This window comes from Mus caroli, chromosome X, assembly GCF_900094665.2.
Source record: "Mus caroli chromosome X, CAROLI_EIJ_v1.1, whole genome shotgun sequence".
Lineage (NCBI taxonomy): Eukaryota > Metazoa > Chordata > Mammalia > Rodentia > Muridae > Mus > Mus caroli.
The window spans coordinates 78,943,863-78,968,856 of NC_034589.1; the positions used below are offsets into that span (position 1 = coordinate 78,943,863).

The window sequence follows — 24,994 nt, forward strand, 5'->3', positions numbered from 1 at the left end:
TTTTTTTTTTTTTTTTTTTTTTGGTTTTTCGAGACAGGGTTTCTCTGTGTAGTCGTGGCTGTCCTGGAACACACTCTGTAGCCCAGGCTGGCCTCGAACTCAGAAATCTGCCTGCTTCTGCCTCCCAAGTGCTGGGATTAAAGGCGTGCGCCACCACGCCCGGCCCTATATATAAGTTTTATTATGCTTTTGCATAAACAAGGTGTAAATTACATTATCCTGATGATACATTTTAAGTAATACTTTGAAAAAGAAGTAGCATGTTCATGTTGTTTGTCTGCCTCTCACATGTGAAAGCTAAAGAAAAATAACCAACAAAACATGAAAACGGAAGGGGAATTATTAGGAAAGAGAAAAGTAGCAGCTGTTATGTGGGGGAACACAGGTGATGTAAATATAATCATGTGGATTATGTTATAGTCATACCATTGCTTGTATAATTATTCATGCTTATAAAATATAGTCCATTCAGAGGAGACAGATGAGGCATCAAATGAAAATGTAAATAAAAATAGGAAGTTCTCATTATTACCATTTGCATTCCTATTGACTATTATATATAAATGTATTGTTTGGTGAGGTTGGTACTGCTTATTCTTATGGCATTTAAATAGTAAAAGGATATATTGTATTTCACAAGAATAGGAAAGCCATAGCACTTCTAACTTTCCTTGCTTTTAATGATTTTCATAAATTCTTAATTTTTCTTTCTTTCTTTTACTTGTATTTTATATTGCATTTTTATCATATTTTCCCACTACCCCAACTCCATCAAGGTCCTCTCTAAGAGAAAAAAAAAAAACGGTTTACCTTTGTTTAACAAGTTGACCTATTATTTAATTAACAGGTTATGTACTTCATTAGGACACAAAGAGAAATACTCTATGAAAAAATTTTAAATCTGAAATATATGCAACATATAATGAATTGTATATGTTATAAGAAGAATCAATACTAACATTTTGTATTAAAGCTATGATTAGTGTTTCTTTTGGATTTTAGATGTCAAAAGCATATTTTTAAAAATGTAACTGGGAAATAATTATATTATTATTTATTAAAATTTTAAGAGCCAAATAATTGAAATTTTCAGTTTTTGAAAAGTAATAGACACATAAGAAAGACACAAAGATATCTCTTGGGATAGTTTCATGTGTTTGGAAACAACAACCTATTAAAATTATTGTTGAAGCCTATATATACCATTTACATAGTTGTGAGATCTTCTCAAATGTCCCTTCTTGAGCATAAAGGAACTTATGGTTATTTCTATCAACCTTCAGTACTAATACATCTAGGACCACCCTGTATCTATGTGAAAATGTGAAGAGTAAAGGTGTTTCCTTGAAAATAAATGGGACTTATGAGCTTCTAATACACATATTTTCAGAATTACTTTACCTCCATGACACTAATAATTAAAAAAAAAATAAAGAGGAGGCTCTCCCTGAGAAAATGATAAGCCATTATTTCAAAGTATAGTTGAAAATGCAGAGATAACCCAGTGAAAAAAAATATATATTCAGTCCTTGAATTTTTAAGCAATAATGATCCTTCAAGTTTTATTATCCAAATTAAATTTTGGTTTACGTTGCTTATGGCTAAATTGTATGTAAACAAGGAAATACTGAGCACTGTTTATACATTCAATGTATTTAGACAAAGGCATGAAACATTAATTGTTGGGAATTTTTTTCAGTCTCTTGAAAATCTGATGCATCATTCAGAGGAGAACCCAAATCAGATTCGTCTATTGGCACAGACTCTTACAGATGGAGGAGTCATGGATGAACTGATCAATGAGGAGCTTGAGACGTTTAATTCTCGTTGGAGGGAACTACATGAAGAGGTATGATGATAAGTGGGAAATCTCTTTATCTACATTTTATAAATATATGAGCGACACAGTCTTTTCCAGTAAAATGAAAAAAAATGATTTCTGCTCAGTTTAGTCTCAGATTTTACAGCAGTGGGTGAAATTTTTTTGACGTGCATGTCATTACTCTTAGAAATACATGGTTTTTAACAGGAAGTATGATTTTTAACAAGAAGCTGATATATATGAAGAAAAAATACCATGATCATACCTATAAACTAATATTTAATATACTCTCTTGGTGTTCCCATTTTTATGATGAAACACTGTGACCAAGTCAATTTGGGGAGGAAATGGCTTATTTCAAGTTACACTTCCAGGTGATAGTCTATCACTGAAGGAAGTCAAGATAGGAACCTGGAGACAGGAGCTGATGCACAAGCCATGGAAGAGTGCTGCTTATTGGCTTGTTTATCATGGCTTGCTCAATCTGGTTTCTTGCAGAACCTACTACTACAAGCAAAGAGATAACACTACCTTCAATGTGTTGGGAACTCCCACATCAATCACTAATTTAAAATATGCCCTACATGCTTGCCTACAGCCTGATATTATGGAGGCAGTTTTAAATTGAGTTTACCTCTTCTCAAATGACTCTAGTTTGTGTCAAGTTGACATAAAGCTATCTAGCTTATATAATATTTATATTGTATCTTGCAGTAACATGGTTGATTTTCTTTCCCTAAAATAATGTGTATGTAAATGTAACATTCTTTCTCTTTCTTCCCTTTCACCCTTTTCTATTTTACCTTTTAGTTTCTCTCCCATATACTTATTTCCACACAATGATTGGGTCATAAATAATTTGCTAATAATATATACATTTCAATCAGTATACTCAAAATTATATATTCCAATTAATTTAAATTGTTACTATATATCTTAGACAATATTCCCTTGTGAAGATAAATCATGACAATATCAGCTATTAAATAGGAAAGCATTTAATTGGTGCTGGCTTACAGTTGAAAGGTTTAGTCCATTGTCATCATGGCAGGAAGCACAGTGGCATGCAGGCAGGTATAGTTCTAAGGAAATAGGTAGAGAGTCCTACATCTGGATCCATAGACAACAGGAAGAGAGAAAGCCACTCAATTTGGTTTGGGATTTGAAATCAACAAAGCCCTACCTCAGTGACATACATCCTTCGACAAAACTATACCTACATCAATCAATCCCCATTGTATAATTTTCCCATTCCCTCTGAGCCAAGCATTCAAATATATAAGCCTATGGGGCTATTCTTACTCAAATTACAATACTACACACACACACACACACACACACACACACACACACACACATACACACACACACACACATTATATATATATATATACATATATATATATATATATGTATATATATATATTCATATATGAAGATTCGTATACATGGCATGATTTACCTAGCAAACATGAACAAAATAACATATATCTTCTACTCAGGCAATGTTCCTCATAGTCTTCCTAAAAAATAGATTTTTAGGAAGAAACCTTGTATATTGATAGTTTATTATCAATTGTCTGAATATTTCTACTTCTGAGATACTATTATAATTTTTGGTTTACATGTAAAATTCCCTAATGCTCTTACTATATGAATTTTAGTTTAGTAAAAAAATCATCACTTCCATAATGTGTACAAGATACAAGAAGATATCATATAAGGCATGGGAAGGAAGAAAATATAGAGGGTTGTTTATGTATTCATATAATGACAGGAAATTCCAATGTAGGAATATTTCTTGTTTTCATCTTTATTTTACCCATGAAAGCATAGGTTTTTACACATTGGAAAGGGGAGTATTTTTACATTACTTCTCCCTTCAATGTTGAATTTACTCTATTTAATGTAAATAAAATTAGATATTTCTAGATCTAAATTGAAAGTGATTATTTGATTTTTGTTATGGAATTTAATATGATTTGGCTGTTATTAGCATGTAAGACATTATGTTTTAAGGTAAATAGTTCAAGTCTTGAATGAACTTAAAATAGCCTATTCTTAATCTTTAGCAACTCTTCATTTTCCATTCATTCTGTTTTGGGGAGTAGACTTCTATCTCACCAAGTTTTGTATTATATTTGTGCATTCAATAGTCTCAAGATCCAAAACTTATTTTTGATCCCAGACATTTATTTATGGTTATACCATACCTGTGATAATAATATAATCTGCACCTTCTATAAAGTGCACTGATTTGTTAGTACATGATTTTTTTAAATAAGTGAAGACCTGTAAGGTAAACAAACAAAAAGCCCACTAATAATAATATTGAGTCAGTTTTGTTCTGTTTTGTCCATCCTACTGCTAAATATGGAGCCTGCCCTTGAGTCTGGTTTATATACTCAGTCAGACCCAATAAGAATTTGGTAAAATTATTTTTTCATTTGAAGGCAGTTATCAATTGGTGATAACTTCTAGATTAAGGATGGAGGCTTGTGTTCATTTCCCCTGTCAGCCCTGGGACCTCATCTGACTTAGACCTGGGCAAGCCCTGTGCATACTAACATACTTTCTATGAGTTCACATGGGTAACATCCATGTGGTGTCTAGACGGCCTAGTTTTCATGTTTTGTTCTTTTTACACTGGCTCTTACAATCTGTCGTGTTATCCCATTTAGGATTGTTTCAGGGCCTCTCACTCACTATGTAACGTCTGCTGTGGGTTTCTGTATTTTTTTTTTCTCAGTTGCTGCAGGAGGAAGCATCTGTAATAATGGTTGAATAATGAGTACAGCAGAATATCATTAGCAGTTGTTTTATGGGTATATTCCTTTAGCAGAACAATAGTATTTTGTTTCCCTCTTGGTCCAAGGTCTACCTAGCACTAGGTCTTAGCTACCTGAGCAGAGTCAAGCAAAAGTTATGATTCATGCATTGAGCCTTAAATCCAATCATACAGCTGTTGTGCTACTATGGCAACAGTGTACCTTGCAGGCAGGTCACCATTGTATGAAGATGGAAGTGTTTATAGTTGTCCTGCTGTTTACCTGTTGCCTCTTGAAGCATACAGGATACATTCCAGTACCATATATAAACAGTGGTCATTAGGTATGCCCTACTGTTCAAGAGCTTGGGCTTTTTGGGGGTATTTCATTTTTATTGGTTATTTTATTTATATAAATTTCAAGTATTATCCAGTTTCCCCTCCACAAGTACCCTATCCCATGCTTCTATGAGGGAGATTCCCCACCACCCACCCACTCCTGCCTCACTGCCCTAATATTCTCCTATTTGGGGCATCAAGTCTCCACAGGACTAAGGACCTCCCCTCACACTGATGCCAGATAAGGCCATCCTTTGCTATGGGTCCTTCCATGTGTACTCTTTGGTTGGTGGTTTAGTTGCTGGGAGCTCTGTGTGTGTGGGGGGGGGGCTCTGATTAGTTAATATTGTTGTTCTTCCTATGGGGTTCCAAACCCTATCACCTCCTTCAGTCATTCCCCTAACTCCTTCATTGGGGTCTCAGTGTTCAGTCCAATGGTTGGCTTCTGAGCATCCGCATTTGTATTGGTCAGGCTCTGACAGCACCTCTCATGGGACAGCAATACCAGGCTCCTTTCAGCCAGCACTTCTTGACATCTGCAAGTGCCTGGGTTTGGTGTCTTCAAATGGGAAGGATCCCCAGGTGGGGTGATCTCTAGATGGCCTTTCCTTCAGTCTCTGCTCCACTCTTTGTCCCACCATTTCCTTTAGACAGGAACAATTCTGTGTTAATATTTTTGAGATGGGTGGGTGACCCCATGCTGTCGCTTCTGTCTCCGACCAGCAGAAAAGAGTGACGACACAGCGTTCTTTTCAAAGCAGTTTATTCAGGAACCTTTCAACATGCATGCAGGAAAAAAAAATCTCTCTTCTTCTTTTTCTCTCTCTCCCACCCCCAATCACAATCCCTTATATAACCCTTCTACCACACCCCATCAGCCCAGTCCATGTAACAGCAGTTCATTGGCCAGAATCACCACTTGTCATATGGTCCGATCTTGCATCATGGTGCACTGGTGCAGTTCTCACGATGGCCTTGGCTTATTTTCAGGTGTATGAGGAAGTGAGGTGCAAGTCATAAGACTTGGCTGCAGGCCCAAGTGCCATCTTGGGACTGCTGCCACACCCTCTCCTCACATCTCCCCCTTCTTTACTTATTGGCAGAGAGAATGCCTGTCTTAGGTTGCACCCTGTGGCAATGCCCCTTACCTGTTATCAGGAGACAAACAGTGTTGGTTTGATCCCTGTCTTAGGTTGGTGACATGCCCAGGGAGTCTTACCCTTCATTGACCACTTCTCTAGCATGCCAAGCCACACTTGAGGAGATTATACTGTTTCCACTGCCACAGAAGCCTGTATCATCAAGGCTTGGGCTCTGCGCTGACAACTCTGCATGCGGCAGATGCACCAGAAGGCCAGGACACCGATGAGAATTGGGCATATGGCAAGTCCACCAATGCCAGCCCACTCATTCAGGTGGGAGTCTGCTGTGGCGATCTAGGTGGCCAATCCTTCAGCCATGGACATGTCGACATGAGTGGAATATGATAGAAGTCAGGTGCAAGTCATAAGACTTGGCTGCAGTCCCGGGCACCATCTTGGGACTGCTGCCACACCTGCTCTTCACACCATGCCTCAAACAGGGGCCATGTCTAACCTCTGGATATGGTCTCTATAGGTTTTTCTCTCCCCTTTGTTGGGTATTTCAGCTAATGTCATCCCAGTTTGATCCTGGTAGCCTCTTGCTTTCCTGGCATGTGCTAGTGGCTTCCCCCAGTTCACCATTCCCCTGCAATTCACAGACCACGTGAAGACCAAGAAGGAAGACCAAAGTGTTTTTTGAGGAATGTGAAAGATTTAGGACTTTGGATTGGAAAAAATAGTTGAATTTTGTAAGGAGAATTTCTAGTAGGATCCTGGAAGAGTTTTCAGAGGTGAGCAATGTTGGCATCTGTGCTATAGATAATTCATATGGTATTATGATAAAGACTCTTGCTGCCTTCTGCCCTTGACCTAAGAATTTCTTTCTGACTAAATTAAAAATTAATGGGACAAATTCTTTGGACAGCAACATAACATTGAATCTTTGGTATGTTGCTATTGATAGTGCCTATTCAGGTATCAGTAAAAGTGAACAGGTGGGGCAGAAAGTCAAAATGTATAATTTAGAGAGGAAAATAATACTAGGAGACCTAGTATTACATTCTAGAGACTACAAGTATTAAGAAGAAGTTTAATATTGTTAACCAAAGATCCACTTTACGCTGTGAGAAATAGAAAAGGTGCCTGCAACAATGGAGACCTACAATAAGAACCTGAGAGGGTGGGAAGCTCTGAGAAACCATTTTGTGAAGCTTTGAAACTTAAGGCTGGATTGCATAAGTCACTGTTGGGTCATTGTGTTTTTCTTTCTTTACAGTAACAGACAAGTCTCTAACTTAGAAAATGTCGAATTCATTGAATATGTGACCCTGGGTAACATTTTAAGTTTTCCATTTCCTCATGTGTGATAATTAATATAATCCCAAAGCATTATTGTGACAAGATTACTGGATAAGGAGCCAAGATCATAGCATATATTTAATAAGTGACATGTGTTTTTCTTAATTTTTCCTGGATTGAATGGCAGAGTATGTGTCTTCTAACAAATGGACAAGTGCAAAATGTATAAATCTAGCATAAAGAAAAGCATAGGAATACAAATATATTCCAATGTTAAATGTAGCAAAACCTGCATCCTTTTAATAACCCAATGCAAATTGAACAGAACTGCACATGCACTCCTTATTAAGGAGTAGAAAATTTTTGCAAAAATATTAAAGGATAAGCACTGAATCAGAAAGCTATTTAATAAATGTCTTAGTCAGGGTTTCTATTTTTGCACAAACATCATGACCAAGAAGCAAGTTGGGGAGGAAAGGGCTTATTGAACTTACATTTTCCACATTGCTGTTGATCACCAAAGGATGCAGAGGCCATGGAGGGATGTTCCTTACTGACTTGCTTCACCTGGCTTGCTCAGCCTGCTCTCTTATAGAACCCAAGACTACCAGCTCAGGGATGGCACCATTCACAATGGGCTCTCCTCACTTGATCACTAATTGAGAAAATGCCTTATAGCTGGATCTCATGGAGGCACTTTCCCAACTGAAGCTCCTTTCTCTGTTATGACTCCAGCCTGTGTCAAGTTGACACACAAAACCAGCCAATATAATAAGCAATCAAGAATTTTGATGTATAAAAAATATATTTTCTAAGTCTTAACATTAATTATTTTCCAAGTTTGCCTCAGTAATGAAATAAACAGAATGCTATAAGAACACTAAATATACATTTGAAATAAACTTGAAACTAATGCTAATCTTTACTATGATATATATATATATATATATATATATATATATATATATATATATATAGAGAGAGAGAGAGAGAGAGAGAGAGAGAGCCTTATAGAGATTTAGCATTTGAAAACACAATTTTGTACTTTGTTGAAAACTATATTCTCTCTGAGATAATACCCTTTAAATTTATTGTGCTGGTATTTAAAATCTATTGGAAATATAAATGTATTTTTTTAATATTTAATGTAAAAACTTCATTCATGAAATACTGTGTCCATATTACTGCCACTCCTTTTCCATTCAAATTCTTCCTGTGTTATTCTGTCTCAAATTATTTACAAATTATCATTGTTATATATTACAAATATGTATACATATATACATATGCATATATATTATATACATATGTGTGTGTAAAAACTACTGAGTCTATTTAGTATTGTATATCCATTAGTCCTAGGCTAAAACATTGGACTGGATATCCTTTGCAGGATGTCAACCATGTAGAACATTAATTTGCCCCCTTTTAGCAGCCACTGATCAGCTATTCTCTTTATCTAAAGTGGTACCATGCTGCATTTTCCATGTCAATATTTGCATGCCATATGTCCTAATTGTGCTGATCAGAAGACCATATAGTTGAGATTTTGTGGATGTATCTTCCCTGACTTGATTAAGTAACACTATTGAGCTACAGGAAGCCTGGTCCTACCCCCATTTTAGAATTTTCACTGATGTTTTGGGTTAGAGATCTTATTGATGACATGTTGGCTTTGGCACCTTTTCAGACACTTGTATTTTTTTTTTCGTTGACCAGCTGATGGTTAGAAACCAAGATTCAAGAGTATAAATTAGGTAGTTTCTGGAATTACTTAGATAATTTAGAAATGCCTAATAATGCCAATAGTATTATTATTTTGCTTATTGTCACTGGCTATCTAGTCAGGATATGTTATGTGATGGTCAGGAGAAAGAAAATAATTATGGTCAAGAATTGTAACTTTGTTTTCAAGTCATCATATTTTGTTATTTCCTGGCTACAGAAAAAAAACATATTTTCCTTTTTAAAGTAACTACTATTTCATCTAAAAACGAGCTTTAACCCATTTTCTTCTCAATTAAATGCTTATGTCAGAGGCTTGAAAGGGTTTTTATTGCCTACCTAATGTTTCTTATAGCTGCAATTATGCAGAGATAAGGTAACATTCAATTGCCTGTAAAATCAATCATACAGCTAGGGATTTTATTGCCTATGAATATTTAAAAGAGATGTGCTAGATCCCATTCCTAATTTCAGAATGTGAATTCACATTCAAGTAAAAAAAAATTATTTCAGTCATTTTAAAGGCATCGTTCACTCTTTATATACTATATTTTCTAGTCATAGAAACTATATGGAGGATGATTAATAAACCAGAAACCAACTTCAAATGCCATACAAATCACATAATTTTAAGAATATTATAGTGGCTTTATTCTCTCTGTAAGTGACCAAATGTTAAAATGTTTTAGTATACAACAAAATGCTTAATAATAGTAGTGATAGTATATTGGTTATCCAGGACTCAGTACTGTTCCAATGAAGCAAGCGATACTGTGTTCTCTTTCTGTTCTCAAATTGCCCTATTGTGTGAAAACTTTTATATATCAATTTTATACAAATGAAATGAGTATCAAAAACTGCAAATTGATTAGAGGCTTGTGAGCATTTAGATTCAAATGTCTTTGTACCAGGAAACAAGGTACATGAACATTTCATTATATTACCTCAAGCCTCTATGATCCTTGGTTTGTACTGAGGAAAAGTGATAACAAAATGACTATTATGGTCCATGTATACTTTCTGATTTTCTATGGAGAGAGTCAACTCACTACAGACAGAAAATGTATAGAGCATAGACACTTATAGTGATCATATACAGACTATTTTTCTTAACATTATTCCCTAAACAGCGCAATATATCATATATTTCTTAATATTTATAATGAGCACCACAAGGAATCTAGAGAAAATTGTAAATAGGAAATAAGGAGATATGTATATTGTATGCAAACAATTTATTTCATATAATGGACTTGAACCTCTGCATAATAATAGTTATGAGAGTCATGTTGTAGATATAGCAGCAATTCTCTGTTGGGAATAAACCATTAAACCATTTCTCCATCATTGCTTTTTCTTTTTCTTTTTCTTTTTCTTTTTTTTTCTTTTTCTTTTTCTTTTTCTTTTTCTTTTCTCTTCTTTTCTTTTCTTTTTGTTTCATTTCGTTTCTTTTCTTTTTCTTTTTCTTTTTTTTTTAACTTTGATACAGCTCACTCTGGGGCCAAAGTTATAATCCTCCTGCATTTTACCCCCAAGTGCTAGGGTGACTATGTTAGTGTGGGGAGACAACTTCTGTCTGATTTTTTAACTTAAAAATAAACTTGGATCATGAGTTTAAAAGTATTTAAAATGGGGGTTTGAAAGATGACTGAGGAGATGGGAGTGTTGACTGCTCTTCCCGAGGTCCTGAGTTGAATCTCAGCAACCACATGGTGGCTCACAACCATCTGTATTGGGATCCAATGCTCTCTTCTGGTGTGTCTGAAGACAGCGACAGTGTACTCACGTCCATAAAATAAGTAAATCTTTAAAAAAGGTATTAAGAATGAATGGAATTGGGTGAAGGAAATAAAAGGATGGAAGAAATAAGAAACAGAAGGAAGAATATTGAATTTATCCAATATAAACAATATTCTTACATTGAAATAACTTTATGAAATATATCACTATGTGTGATAAATATGTAACTATAAAAAATTAGGAATAATTAACTAATAGCATATATTTTAGAATATTAAATATTGTAACTGTTTAGAAGTCCAATATGTATATAGTTTCTCATGAGATTAGTATTGTTTTATCTTTATTAAATTTTATCTTTTTTACATATCTGTCTATAAATTTATTTATTTGTTTATTTGTTTGTTTATTATTTTCCATATGTATATGTATATTGTGTGTGTGTGTGCATGTGTGCATGAGTGTGCATGCTACAACATGCAAGTAGAGATCACACAACAATTTTGTGGTGTGGTTTCCTTAATCTACATTTATGTAGATGGGTTCTGGAGATGAAGCTCATGTTATTAGCTCTACATAGCAACTTCCTTTACACACTGACTAATCCATCCTGTATTCCCTGTATATAAATACTTTTACCATACACAAAAGAAGAGTCAGAGTAACAAAGAAAAAACAACATCTGAACTGGTTAATTCTGCTTTAGTATTAACTGTCATGAGAGATAGCTGCAGAAACCCTTTAATTGTTCTCAATAATTATGACAAATTGTACACTCAGTGCTACATCTTGCTTAGGATAAATAGACCAGAATGGTAAATATTGATGCAAGGCACACTGAAAAGAATTGGCTTTGTGTCAATCAATTACAGGGTTTAATTTTGTTGCAAAGTCTTTGTTCAAAAAAAGAATATGCTTTGTGATTTTGTTATTTTTAAAAATGTTGAACTATAATAATAGTAATGTTTATGCTTATTATTCAGTGAGCCACAATTTATATCTGTTCTTTTGCTGTTACTTATACATAGTGTCAAATGTAATTACAAACTATTTTTAAAAAATATATTTGATAATCTTAATATGCAGGAAGGATGTTAACCTTCATTGCTACAGAGAGGTAGGCTACATCTCCAAAAATACCTTGTGTTCTGTGACACAGGAAAATGTCTAACAGATATACATTGAAGCATCCTCACTAGAAGATATGTAAAAGTAAGAATGTATGGGCAGGGCATACAGGTAATCTACTTATGAGGACTAACACTTGTATTAACCTGTTAAATCTAGGAAACCCTTTTTTTCATGAATCAAGACAATTGATAGTAAGTAATCTAAGTGTCAGACTCAAGCTGTCAGGGGATCTTAACAGTTATTTTGAATGAAACTGGGGCCAAGGAATATCCAAACAAATGAATAGATTAAAGTAACTGCAGACTAGCACTAATTAGAAGCAAATCCAAATACTTTATCAGGAAAAATGTCCTCCTCATAGAAAATGTTTGGTCATATATGAGATCAAATTAAGCATGCACAAAGAAAACAAAGCCATCATGAATCAGCATAAATAAAATGGAGCAAAACACATGATAAATACCAGAATTAATTTATATTATCCAGCTTAAAATTTACATTATGAAGGGCTGGAGCAATGGTTCAGTGTTTACCAGCACTGACTGCTCTTCCAGAGGTCCTGAGTTCAATTCCCAACAACCACATGGTAGCTCACAACCTTCTGTAAAGGGATTTGATGTACTCTTCTGGTATGTCTGCAGAGAGCTACAGCATACTCACATATATAAAATAAGTAAGATAATCTTTAAAATATTATGATATAATTTGAAAATAATGTGTAGAATATTGCATCAAAAACTAGAGGATGAAAATGGCTTATTTTCTCCTTGTATTTTTCCTTTATTAAACTGTTTTAATTTCAGTCTATGCCCAGTTTAGAACTCTTTATGTACTATGTCATTAAGTGAATGAAATGTCAATAATATTGGCCTCTGGTTATAAGTACTTTGTTATCAAACGGATAGTATAACAGTAACAATTATTCTATATATTAAAATAATGATATATTATACTTATAGACTTGCAAAGTTAATGCCTTCTGTTCATTGTATGTGAATAGTACCATCTTATGAGGTATTGAATGTTATATAAAATGATATAGAGCCAGAAAAAGGAAAGTTAGCAAATTTTAGTGTTTAATACCTTTCCTGGGACTTGAAAAAATACCTTTAATAATTTTGCTTCTCTATATAATAGTTTTCCCACATTCTAGAATATACTTAAAACAGGAGTAGACATTTCTAACTCACTTCCCCTTCAATCTTTCACTTATTTATTGTAGCTGTCTTCTTCAAAAGTTCTGACAAGAAACATGAGAGATGAGAATCATCTAAAAGTAAAAATAAGACATATTGCAGGCATTGAATTCTGGTTGACAAGAAAAGAGAGCAAGCGTGGTAATTTAAAATAGATAATAACATAGATGAGACACGTCAGTTGAACAGACAGTTGTAACTTCAGAACAATTTTCAGTTGAAGAAAAATCCAATATTAAGGCATATTTAACATGAAAAATGAAATTACTGCAAATAAGAGATAAATTAAAATGAATTAACTTTAGAAATGATAAAATTAGTACTAGACAATGTTAAGTTATGAAGAGAGTTTTAAGAGTGAAATATGGATTTATGGTGAACTCCATCTCTGAGAAATTTGTATTAGGCTTAGGTCCATGAAGCTATGGCTTGAGGAGGGTATAGGAAGCAGAACATACAAATGGTATAATGTTTATTAGCACAAGATTTTCTTCATTTGTAAAGTTCCATTAAGAAGGTAAAGTGCTGGCCAACACTTCACAGCAAAAAGGGCTCCTATTCAAATTATCTTCTATTCTACTTCAGTAAAATCATGTATTATAAAAAATTTTAATTCCAAACCTAGGTTTCTACCACTCCTTAATCATTCAGTTCCCAGATAAAAGACCTGCAACTTTTTTTTATTTACAATCTACCTTAAATAGCAAAAGAGTTGGACAGATATCTATCTTCTATGATATTAGAATCTACTTTCCTATTGATAACCACATGTTATTACTTACTATGTTTTAGGTGGACAGCTCTTAACTCCAATTGGGTCAGCCCTCAGCACCACAATTTTAAAGACTCACCTCATTCATGGTGGCTTCTCCTCCTCCTTGTGTTTCTCCCCTGACTTCGAAGCCCAGAAATCCTATACCCAAACTATGTCTCCTGTGCCCTGCTATTAGCTGTCGGCATCTTTATTCACCAATCAAAAACAACTTGGGGGCAAAGTTACATAGTATCAATTGGTCTACATGAGGACTCTCTCCTCTGGAGCAACCTGGTCTTGAGGAAACAGTAATAGCAGTGGAGTATAAACAGGTCAACCCTCTACAACATATAGTAAGAATAGCCAGTTTCTAAACATCTCACAGTTTTTTGTAAAATACTTACATAAATCAAAATTGCACACACATTCATACTTAAGGAATAAAATGAAAAGAGAATCTTGGTTGTGTTATGTATAATTATTGTCTTCAAGAAGTGTTTGATTATAGTCTGAAATAGCCAAGACCCCTGTCTTTGGAATCCTGTCTTACACTGATAGCAATATTCAGAACTTTCTCATTTGATATTCATTCTTCAATATGTCACCATGTCCTGATGGTTCTGATGTGAATTTCATGTATTATTTCTCTTGTAGCATATTCAGTTTACTTTAGCTTATTTTAGTCTGTTAGCTGTTGGTAATTTTGGCTAAATTATGTTAATCAGATCAGCTGCATACTTTAGGGAATTTTGTATAAAAAGCAAATGTAGAACCCTTGTCCAAAATGTCATAATTGCTAGGAAGCAACTGCAGAAACAATAAGCTAAGCTTGGGCTCTCTTACAATGGGTTACAACGCGACTACCTGGGTTACATACAAAAGATGACATGTCCAAGTATACTTTTTATGTTTTTTATTGCTTTTGCTATCTAAATTGTTTTCAAAAGTATTCAGAAGTTAAGAACTTAACTGAATTTCTATATAATATGGTTGGTTTATTATTTCACTGAAGATAATCAACCAAGGGATTTATTTTTTATTATTCTTAGTGTGTTAATAATAGATATATCATCCAGGAATACAACTTCTATATTTCTAATTTAGCGCTTTCTTTATTTACATGAAGAAAAGATAATAAATACGATGAATCTTGACTTTCCTAAGTTGGATGCTCTATGATAAAACTATTATAATTGTATAAATATTGAACTTCATGGAGGGTATTAGCATGATCATTTGGGTTCTAGCTGACTTGGTCTTTAGCAGTATAGACAATATATTTGTTACTATAGTGATTTTAATTCATGCCCATACTTTGAGAAGGAACAAATTGTTTATATCATTATATTAGTTATACTAATATTAATAAAATATAATATATGAGCATGCAATAAGTACCTCACCCTTTAAATACAGGAAATGTAGACTTAAAGGTTTTTGTTGTATTTTTTTCTTTCTTTATTTTTTTCTAACTCAACTCAATCAAGAGTGACTTTTGAAGAGGGAACTTCAATAGAGAAATGAATCCAGCAGTTAGGTCTGTAAGCAAGTCTGTGGGGACATTTTCTTAATACTTAATGTAGGTGGGCACAGCGCACTAAGAAGTTGATACCACTGAGGTTCTGGGGTGTATAAGAAAGCAACCTGAATATATACCTTTTCATGGATGACCATTTGATATTGGATAACTAAAATGGTACTTGTCATTGGGAAAGACTATTTATCATCCTCTCAGTATTTCTTAGTTGCCTGTGTTCTTTCTGTAGAGCTGTGGCCTTGTGAGCTTTCTCCCATTCACATTAGCCTGTCTACTGTTGTGTTAGTTAAGGTCATATTTAGACAATCATGCTGGTGAGACATTCTAAGACCCACAATCGTACAACACATCCCTGTTACTCTTGCTATTATACTCTTTGCACCTACTTACTCTTTTAAATGATCTCTACACCTTATGTACAGTATTTCTATTATACATTTATTACTTGGTACTCAGTTCCACAACTATATTTTAATTAGTTATGCTGTATTGTAATGGTCTTCATAAGTTGAAAGGGGAAATATCCTCAATGAGTAGTAATAACTACACTTATAGATTGGTATAAGGACATGCATTTATAATGAATTGAGGGATTATGCAGGCCGGTTAGTTAAATGTCAGCAACATGCTCCACTCTAAGATCCATAACTTCACTTGCCTTGGGTTGTTTGTTAGGTTTCTAAAACCAGACAAGTTTCTCTTCTTGTTCAGTAGCTTTTGATCCCAATTAGAGAGCTGTTGGTTATTGTTTAGGTATTCAGACAACTACTACATCTTTTAGGTTGTTTATCCTGCCTTGCTGAATGTTTTTGTTATTCATAGTCACCAAAGCTAGATAGGACTGCTAGTAATTCTCTTAGGAAGCTTACATGGCACTTTTTTTTTTAAATCATTAACCCAGTCCTCTGGGAGGAGAGTTTCAGATCATTTCTAGATCTGGGGTCTTTGTACCTTGTATCTCATATGCTTGATATCTTCAGCAATAGGGACTCACTCCCTACTTCTTGTGGACAGTAAAATGCAAAATAACAAAGGCTGTATGATTTGGGAGTCTTTTGAACAACCCTGACCAACAACCCAAGGGAAAGCTTCTCATGTCTGGTATTGGGGTGTTTTTAGAAGGCTCTTAGAAGGATTATTGTCATTGCAGATATGAAGATATCATTAATGTGTGTGTGTGTGTGTGTGTGTACTTATTTTATTAAAGGTATTTTAATGTCTGTTACATTTGAGTTGTTTTATAATATTTTTATACAAGTCTATTGTTATTTTACACCTTTCCTCCTTCCTCCTTAACTAGAACCTCCCAATTTTCCCCCATCTGATCTTTCAGCTGACTTGTACCCTATTAATCCCTCATTATTGCCCCTCCACCCATAGGCCCTTCTTAATTTTCTGTTCTCTGTGGTTACTTCAGGTAATGTAATCATATCTGATGTTTTAGAACTAAGAAATTAGATGAAAAATATTATGCAACAGTTGTTTTTCTAGGTCAGGTTCACCTCACTCCCTGTGATCTTTATGGTTTCCATCCATTTACCTGTAAATGTCATGGCTTCATTTTTCTATACAGTAGTACAATATTCTATAATTTATATGGAACACATTCTCATTATCCATTTCTCAGTTGAAGGTTGTTTATATTTCTTAGCTATTTTAATAGAACAGAATGTACATGAATATAGAAATATCAAAGGAGTATGCATACAATACACAGACTGAGTTGGATGTATATATGTACACTTACTCCCATGTACTCAGATATACATGCAAATATAACAATTAATAAAAAAAATAGAGGCCATGAATTTGAAAAGAGTTAGGAGGGATGTATAGGAGGGTTTAGAGGAAAGAAAAGAAACTGGGATATGGTATAAGTATACTATAATCTCAAAAAATAAGGATGATGTGGCAAAATAGATTTTTTTTCACATAATATACATGGCTACAGTTTTTATTCTACTCACACTTCCCAGTTCCTCCTTGCTTCTTCCGCCATCTAGATCAATCCCTTGTCTCTGCCTTGTCTGGCCTCAGCAGGAAAGGATGTTTCTCATCCTGCAGAAATTTGATGATCCAGGGTTGGTGATCCCAGGAGGAGGATAGGGGAGAGGGAGTCTGTGAGGAGGTACCTGGAGGGGATGCAGCATTGTGGATGTGAATAAATAAAATAATAATAGTAATAATAATAATAATAAATACAGATAAAATTAAAAAGAAAACAAAGAGGCATTTAAGGGATAATAAGAAAATATAATAAGATAAAGAAAAATCACAACATCAGATTTGAACAAGACAAAAATAGAAGAAAAAAATTCAAACAGAAGACACAAGAATCAGAGACCCACTCATTTACACACAAAGAAATCCAGCTCTCCCCCCCCCAAAAAAAATAAAAACTAACCTGGAAGTTTAATATATACACAGAATACCTGGTGCTGGTCCCTGCATGCCTTCTGCATGCAGCCTCAGCCTCTGTGAGATCATATGAGATATGATGACTTTGATTTAGAGGGCCTTGTTTACCTGGTGACCTCCATCTCCTTGGGAACTTACTGTTTTTCAACCTCATCTTCTTTGGGAATCCCTGATCCCTTCGTGGAGAGATTTGATAACAACATGCCATTTCTGGCTGAAGTTCCAAGCACGCACACTTTGTGGAATGTCTAGCTATGTTTCTCTATATCTGTCCCCATCTGTTGCAACAGGAAAACTTTCTGATGATGTTTTAGCAAGGTTCTAATTAATCAACTAAAAACTAGATCAGTTGTTTAATTTGCTTTTAACCTCATTTTCTATGTGTAGAATTTCAGAATCATTTTTAGAGCTTTCATTTTACTGAAATTTATTTGCCTATAACTTTGATTTTTACCTTCAGATTAAGAAATAGTAGTTATTTCATATAATATAAAATACGATTTCAAGTTAGATTTTCATGCTTCATGCGTCTTTAGTATTCATGGCTGCCTTGGATTCTTGGGGTAATGTTAAAACTTTTTAACTTTTATTGAGGCAAAACTACACTAAAATAATATTTTCTTTCCTTTTATTCTTTAAGGGTTTAATACATGTGTATTATGATTTTTTATTACATTAACTTCAAAGTCAATCTTCATTTATGTCCAAATATTTGTCCCCCAAATATCTTTCTGTCAATTTTACATCATCTTTTCCTAGCTTACTGAGGCCAGTCAGTGCTTTCATTATGTGAGTGGACCTACTGTCATCAAAAGGAACACAGGCAACCTAACAGGAACTACTTCCTAAAGAAAACTGCCCTTTCCTTTCATAGAAAACTTAACTTCCAACACCTTTCATCTAAGAGTGAGTTTTTTTTTTTAGGTTCTCCCCATCTGTGCTGGAATTTTTGCTGACTGGATTATTATAATCTTGTTCAGGAAACCCCAACCTTTGTGAAGTCATAAAAGCAATGATTTCTTTAGGGTCAGAAGACACTATTTTGCCACATTCCCACCTAATATTCAATTCATATAGTCTCTCAGCCACATGGGAGGGATGTGGTGTAGACAGCTCATCTAGGCCTGAGTACTACTTTTTAAGGAGTAATGTGGGTGGGAGAGATATATGGAATAACATCATTTACATACAGTAATTTCTTCTGTTTCAGAAAATGCACATATAGAATAAGGAATAAAAATATGTTTAAGCTCATCAGATTTTTTTATGTTATTGAAATACAGATGTGTTAATAAATTAGCATTGAAGGCATAGAAATAACAGAAAACTATTGCATTTCTGCTCTATTACTGATTCTTATAGCTGCTTTGATCTATATTGAGAATTCTCAGATTTTTCGCACACTATCCTATGCTATTTATTGGTCTAATGCCAACAGTTGCATTTTGATATGTTATTTCTTTTTTGCTTCTTCTTCTTCTTGTAACTGTAAGCCGCCCGCTGCTTACATGAACCGGGTACTCCTGAAAGGCAGGCTGGGGCTGAAAGAAACTAGATGGCGAGAAAAGAATGAGGCCACATATGGATATCAGATGACAACCTTGCATATTAGTTCTCACATGAATTTTCTTTGATACTTTGTATTTCTTCTTTTTATTTGCTATGAAATGCAGACTAAAGGGCCACGAGTATAGTTATATCTTTTTCCACTTTTTTTTTATTCCTCTATGGGAGCATTAGTATAATAATCATTCCTATGGAGTCTAGGTTTTAGACTTGCATGGGTAGGTTCTAGGGCTGTAAGCTCTTTAGGCAGGTAACTATCTTCCCAGCAAAATATCCATTTTCTTTTAATTCCATGATTTTTCTTTCAGTCTCAGTTCTATATAATAATCAACTGTATACAGATGAAAGGGCATAGGACCCTTAGTATATATGTATTCTGTTTACTACTTTCACTTTTTAGAATGGGATTTTTTTTATTTCATCTTGCAAATGTAATGAGAATTTTCTTCTACATTTTGATGATCACTTAGATTTATTTTAACACTAGCTAACACCTTTTACCCAAGGGAGATTTAGGCAATGTATTGCTAATATACCCCTTGATTTAGATTCATTCCCATTGAGGACAATTAACATTTTTGTGTGTGTTAACACAGCTGGGTGATCTCTGATTTCCACTCATACAGCTCATTTCCAACTTCTGAACAATTAATTCAACCAAGGAATAAAATTATCATCCTTCATATCCATATTTCGCTACTGAACATAGTGACCACTTTTTAGGAAACCATATGGAATTGTTGATGGAATTGAAAGGATATCTCTGTGATCTACACTACATTTCACTGTTTTTTTTTCTGTCCTTGTAAACTGTGGTCCAGATGAAACATTCTCTGTTGGGAAGACACTGAGAAGTTAAATATGTCTACAGACATTGTCTTTTAACATAATTTTTAAATAATTCTGACATTACCAAAACTGTATGAATCCTATAGTCTTGGCTGTAAATGAACCTGAAACCAACCTCATTATGTCTTCACTAGGTTGAAAAACTCAATTTCACTCATAGAAAAAAATATACTGGGTTAGGAAAAAAAGAATAAGGTTTGCAACCAGCTTATATGTCTTTCAATCAACTTCCATATTTGTAAGAGTACTCTTTCCAAGGTGGGTATGCTCTCTAACGAGGGACAATGTGTTTTGCCAGAGTTTATGAGGATCACTATCACCATAGCAGATCATATGAGTCTTCTTGTAATTTCAACCTATTGCTCTAGCAATGTATAGAACATATTGAAAGCAGAAGTCAAATCATCTGTTTCTTACATCTTGCTCCTAGTGTTCAAGGAGTACATTCCAGACAAATCAAACCTATCACAGCCAAACTCCCTGACATGAGACCCTTTCTACAAAATTGCACCGCAGCATTCTCTATTTTTCTCATCAACTTGATGGGCAAAGTATTTGAAAGATTGCAGTCACATTAGTAGAAAACAGTTCTTACTGTTTTAGACCTAGAACTTTTTAAAATTGTGCTGAAATGAATTATAATATCATTGAACAGTATACTCTATCTAATTTTTCATTGTTTTCAGAACTATACAAATCATAGCAGTATCTATGATGAATATGTATCATGACTTATAGATTTAGAAATTATCCTAAAGATTTAGTAATCCCAGGACAGAGGAAAATTATGAAATTACCCAGAGATACATCATTAAGAAGGAAGCAAATTCAATACTGATTGACCATAGACTCCAACATAATGATAGTGTTTCATTTTAATAAAAATATAATAGCACTATCTATAAAGGATCCATATTATTATGCACAAATTGCAGGTACCCAAAGACCAACAAAGAGCCAAATCCTATGCAAAACATGTAAGCATCATTATTAAGAGCTTCTGAGCAAGGTCTCTCAGACTCACCTTTGAAGTATGTCAGAGTGAGAGTCTGGAGTCTAGGGGTTCAGGGTTTTCATTGTGATTACAACAAAGTTGGGGAATTTCCATGTGGGTCAGCAAATTAATATTTTTTAATCTTTTATTTATTTACACTCCAGATTATATTCTCCCACCCCCATCAACCTTCTGACTCTCCCACTTCCCATACCTCCTCCCAACCACCTGTCTCCATGAGGATGGCCCCACCCAAACAGACCTCTAAACACTGAGGGTTAGGTGCATCTTCTCTGACTAAACCAGACTCAACAGTCCTCTTCTGTATACATGTTGGGGGCCTCATATCAGCTGGTGTATTCTGCCTGGTTGATGGTCCAGTTTTTGAGAGATCTCAGGGATCCAGGTTAGTTGAGACTGCTGGTGCTCCTACAGGGTTGCCTGTCTCCTCAGCTTCTTTCAGCCTTTCCCTAATTCAACCACAGAGGTCAGCAGCTTCTGTCCATTTGTTGAGTACAAATATCCACATTTGACTTTTTCAGCTGCCTTTTAAGTCTTTCTGAGTGCAGTCATGATAGGTACCTTACTGTGAGTTTTCCATAGTCTGAGTTCTATAGGCCCTTGGGACCTCCCCTGGAGCTAGAACCCATTTTGAGCCTGTCATTGGAACTTATTTTCCTCAGGCTCCAATCCATTTAAACCCCTGCAGTTCTTTCAGACAAGAATAATTACGGATCAGAGTTTTCACTACGGGATGGCAACCCTCTCCCATACTTGATGCCCTGTCGTCCTGCTGGACGTAGGCTCTACAAGTTCTCTTTCCCTACTGTTGAGCATCTCATTTAAGGCCTCTCCCTTTGGGTCCTGAGAGTCTCTTGCCTTCCAGGTCTCTGGTGCATTCTTTGGGTCCCTCCAATCTCCTACCTCCCAAGGTTGCGTATTTCCATTCTTTCTGATGGCCTTCAGGGCTCCAAACCTTTTCTACCACCCAATACCAGATCATGTTCCCCTCTTCCTCTGGCCCCATCCACTTTCCTTCCTAGGTTTCTCCCTACCACTCCCCTTGTGATTGCTTTCTTCTTACTTGGCATCCTCACTTGGGTTCTTGAGCTTGGTGATCTTTTTGAGTTCTGTGGACCTTATCTTGGGTATTCTGTACATTTAATTTTTGTTTTATGGTTAACATCCACTTATTAGTGAGTACATGCCATGATGTCCTTTTGAGCTACCTCAATCATGATAATATTTTCTAGTTCCATCTATTTGTCAGCAAAACTCAGGATGTCCTTGTTCTTAATAGCTAAGTAGTATTCCATTGTGTAAATGAACAACATTTTCTGTATCCATTCTTCTGTTTGGGGACATTTGGTTTGTTTCCAGCTTCTGGCTATCATACATAAGGATTCTATGAACATAGTGAAACACATGCCCCTGTGGCATGGTGGGGCATCTTTTGGGTATATTCTCAAGAGTGGTATTGCTGGGTTTTCAGGTAGATCTATTTCCATTTTCCTTAGCATTGTTTACTGACTGCCACTCATTACTCTTGGCTGTTATTTTATTTTATATCCATATATAAAATATGCATATATGTATATATGAGAGAGAGAGAGACTATGGACTACTGCACATGCTAGGTAAACATTCCTCCACCTGTCTCTATAATTCATCTCTCTCTCTCTGTCCTGCGCTTTTGTTTCTCGCCCACGAAAAACATGCACAGAACACAAGACCTTTCCGTGGTTACACTTTATTCATAATCGTGAAGTAGAACAAAGAAGGCTCAGAAACGTGTGAGGCTTAAATACCCCGTGAAGTGATGTGTCTTAACTACGGCTGGTAGCATCACCCATGGTCTCATACACCCCAGGGATTGGTTAATGCCCCAGGGGATGGACTTGTGTCTTGGGAAGTGGACTGGTGACTTTGGTGGGTCTTTGCTCCTGCACATGCGCACAATGGAGCTTTAGCGCCATCTAGTGATGGCAAATGTTATCACAGCTTCCCACATTTCCCCCTTTTAGTTATAATAAAACAAGGCTGGTCTAGGCCTATGCAGTTACGTCCATCTACTGTGGCTCCTTGTCTTAGGTCGTTTCTCTAATATCACAGCCTTACCCGTCGTTGGAAAACCCTATCGCCACCAGGCCCCGTGCCTTAGGTTGGTCTGTGCATGAGGAAAGTTGCCCGTCTTTGGATACCGCAGTACTGCCTGACAGTAACTGCTAAATGACCTAGGGTGAACTCTACAAAAGAGGCCAGCCAAAAAATGAATTAGTGGGGAAATCATGTTCATCTCATCGCGTGCAATGAGGAAACCTCAGCGATGTATAAGGGCTGATCAATGATCATTGAGTCTCTCTCATTCCAGTGCAATGGATCCGCAGATCCGTGGAATGTAAAAGCAGAGAGCTCAGATGCCAATCAAGTCCTGAGCATGGATAGCCAAATATCAGGAGAGGTGCCTTGCTCTATGGCAGCAAGNAGTCCTGAGCATGGATAGCCAAATATCAGGAGAGGTGCCTTGCTCTATGGCAGCAAGTGCTTGAGCAATTACTACCTTGTCACGTCTCTGTTGAGATCTGAGTCTGCAAACCAGCCATAGTAAAAACACTAATCCACAACACAGGGTTGCGCCAAACAGGCCCACTCCCACCCACTCTTTAAAATGTGAGAATGCAGAAGAAATCCAGGTAGAAAGTCCTTTGATTCCATCAACCAATAATGGGTCCACGCGCGTAGAATTAATCATCATCACTGCTACACGTAGCGCCTCAAGCTTTTCATCAAATCCTTCAGACCAGTTTCCTGTAAGAAACAAAGACAATTCTTTAGATAGATTAGCTGCATGTGTCCAATTTTCATATTGGACACTAGTAATACATAAGGCTCCTGATTTCTTATCACAGCCAAGCTGGGCCATCTGGAGCAGAATTTCCAGCCTTTCCTCCACCAGATCAATGCGCTGGTTCACTATCATTAGCCCACCTTTTAATTGGGCACTGAACACTGAATGTTGATCAATCGCCTCTGCCACAGAGGAGGACAACTGCTCGATAGTTGTGCTTGACTGGACTGATGTTGTCATAGCAATTTCAGCAGCCGTAGCTGCCACCGCACTGGCAGCCATTGCCACCACAACGGCTGCAGTGATACCAAAGTCTCGCTTTTGCCTGAGCAAAGATATGGTGGAAGGGGTCTCTACGGGGACAGGAATCCATGGTGGAATCTTGGCAAGCATTGCATGGCTGGTCCACTTAAGGTTCCAGCATTGTGACATCCAGCAGGTTTCATTAGTACAGGATTCAAAGGAACCGTTAGAAAGAATAAACAAGAAAGGGGTGTACACACAAACTGGAGTAGGTGAATAACTAATCTGATTTATCAGGTTCTTATTAAGTCCAGTGATTTCAGTAGTAGAATTTTGATAAATGGTTCTATCAGGTAACAGAACTTGATGAAACTGAGCAAATTTTGAAATACCAGTAAAAATCACTTTTCCAGCAGCTCCTCCTTGGAGGAAAACCAAGGGATTAAGATCTGTACAGCTACCATTAATCCCACAAAGTACCCACTTATGAAAAGGATGCATTTTAAAGTCCTGTATGAAAAGTCCCTTTTTCATAGCAAATTTCTTCTCTGGGTCATCCATCATGTTGGGAGAAAAGGAAAAGGTTTTACTCTTATCTGCCCAATGAGTGACGGAGGATTGACAATCAGACCAAGGCAGGATCAGCCCTTCATCTTCCAAGCTACAATGAGGAGCCATTTTTGG

At 35.8% G+C, this 24,994-nt stretch overlaps 2 protein-coding genes across 5 annotated transcripts in view; one reads left to right on the forward strand and one right to left on the reverse strand.

Annotated features, from left to right (window-relative positions):
• Dmd (dystrophin) overlaps window positions 1-24,994 on the forward strand; it is a 2,293,239-nt gene that overhangs the window by 960,078 nt on the left and 1,308,167 nt on the right. For all 4 annotated transcript variants that reach the window (XM_029473189.1, XM_021152893.1, XM_029473188.1 and 1 more), the window contains exon 29: window positions 1,700-1,849. In XM_029473189.1, the coding sequence (XP_029329049.1) occupies window positions 1,700-1,849 (150 nt within the window). The remainder of the gene's footprint in view (window positions 1-1,699; window positions 1,850-24,994) is intronic.
• On the reverse strand, window positions 22,954-24,939 carry LOC110286513. The gene is made up of 2 exons (XM_021152898.2): window positions 23,743-24,939; window positions 22,954-23,684 (listed from the first exon to the last, which is right to left on the reverse strand). The coding sequence occupies exons 1-2, from the start codon at window positions 24,872-24,874 to the stop codon at window positions 23,644-23,646; spliced, it is 1,173 nt and encodes a 390-aa protein (XP_021008557.1). The 5' UTR covers window positions 24,875-24,939; the 3' UTR covers window positions 22,954-23,643.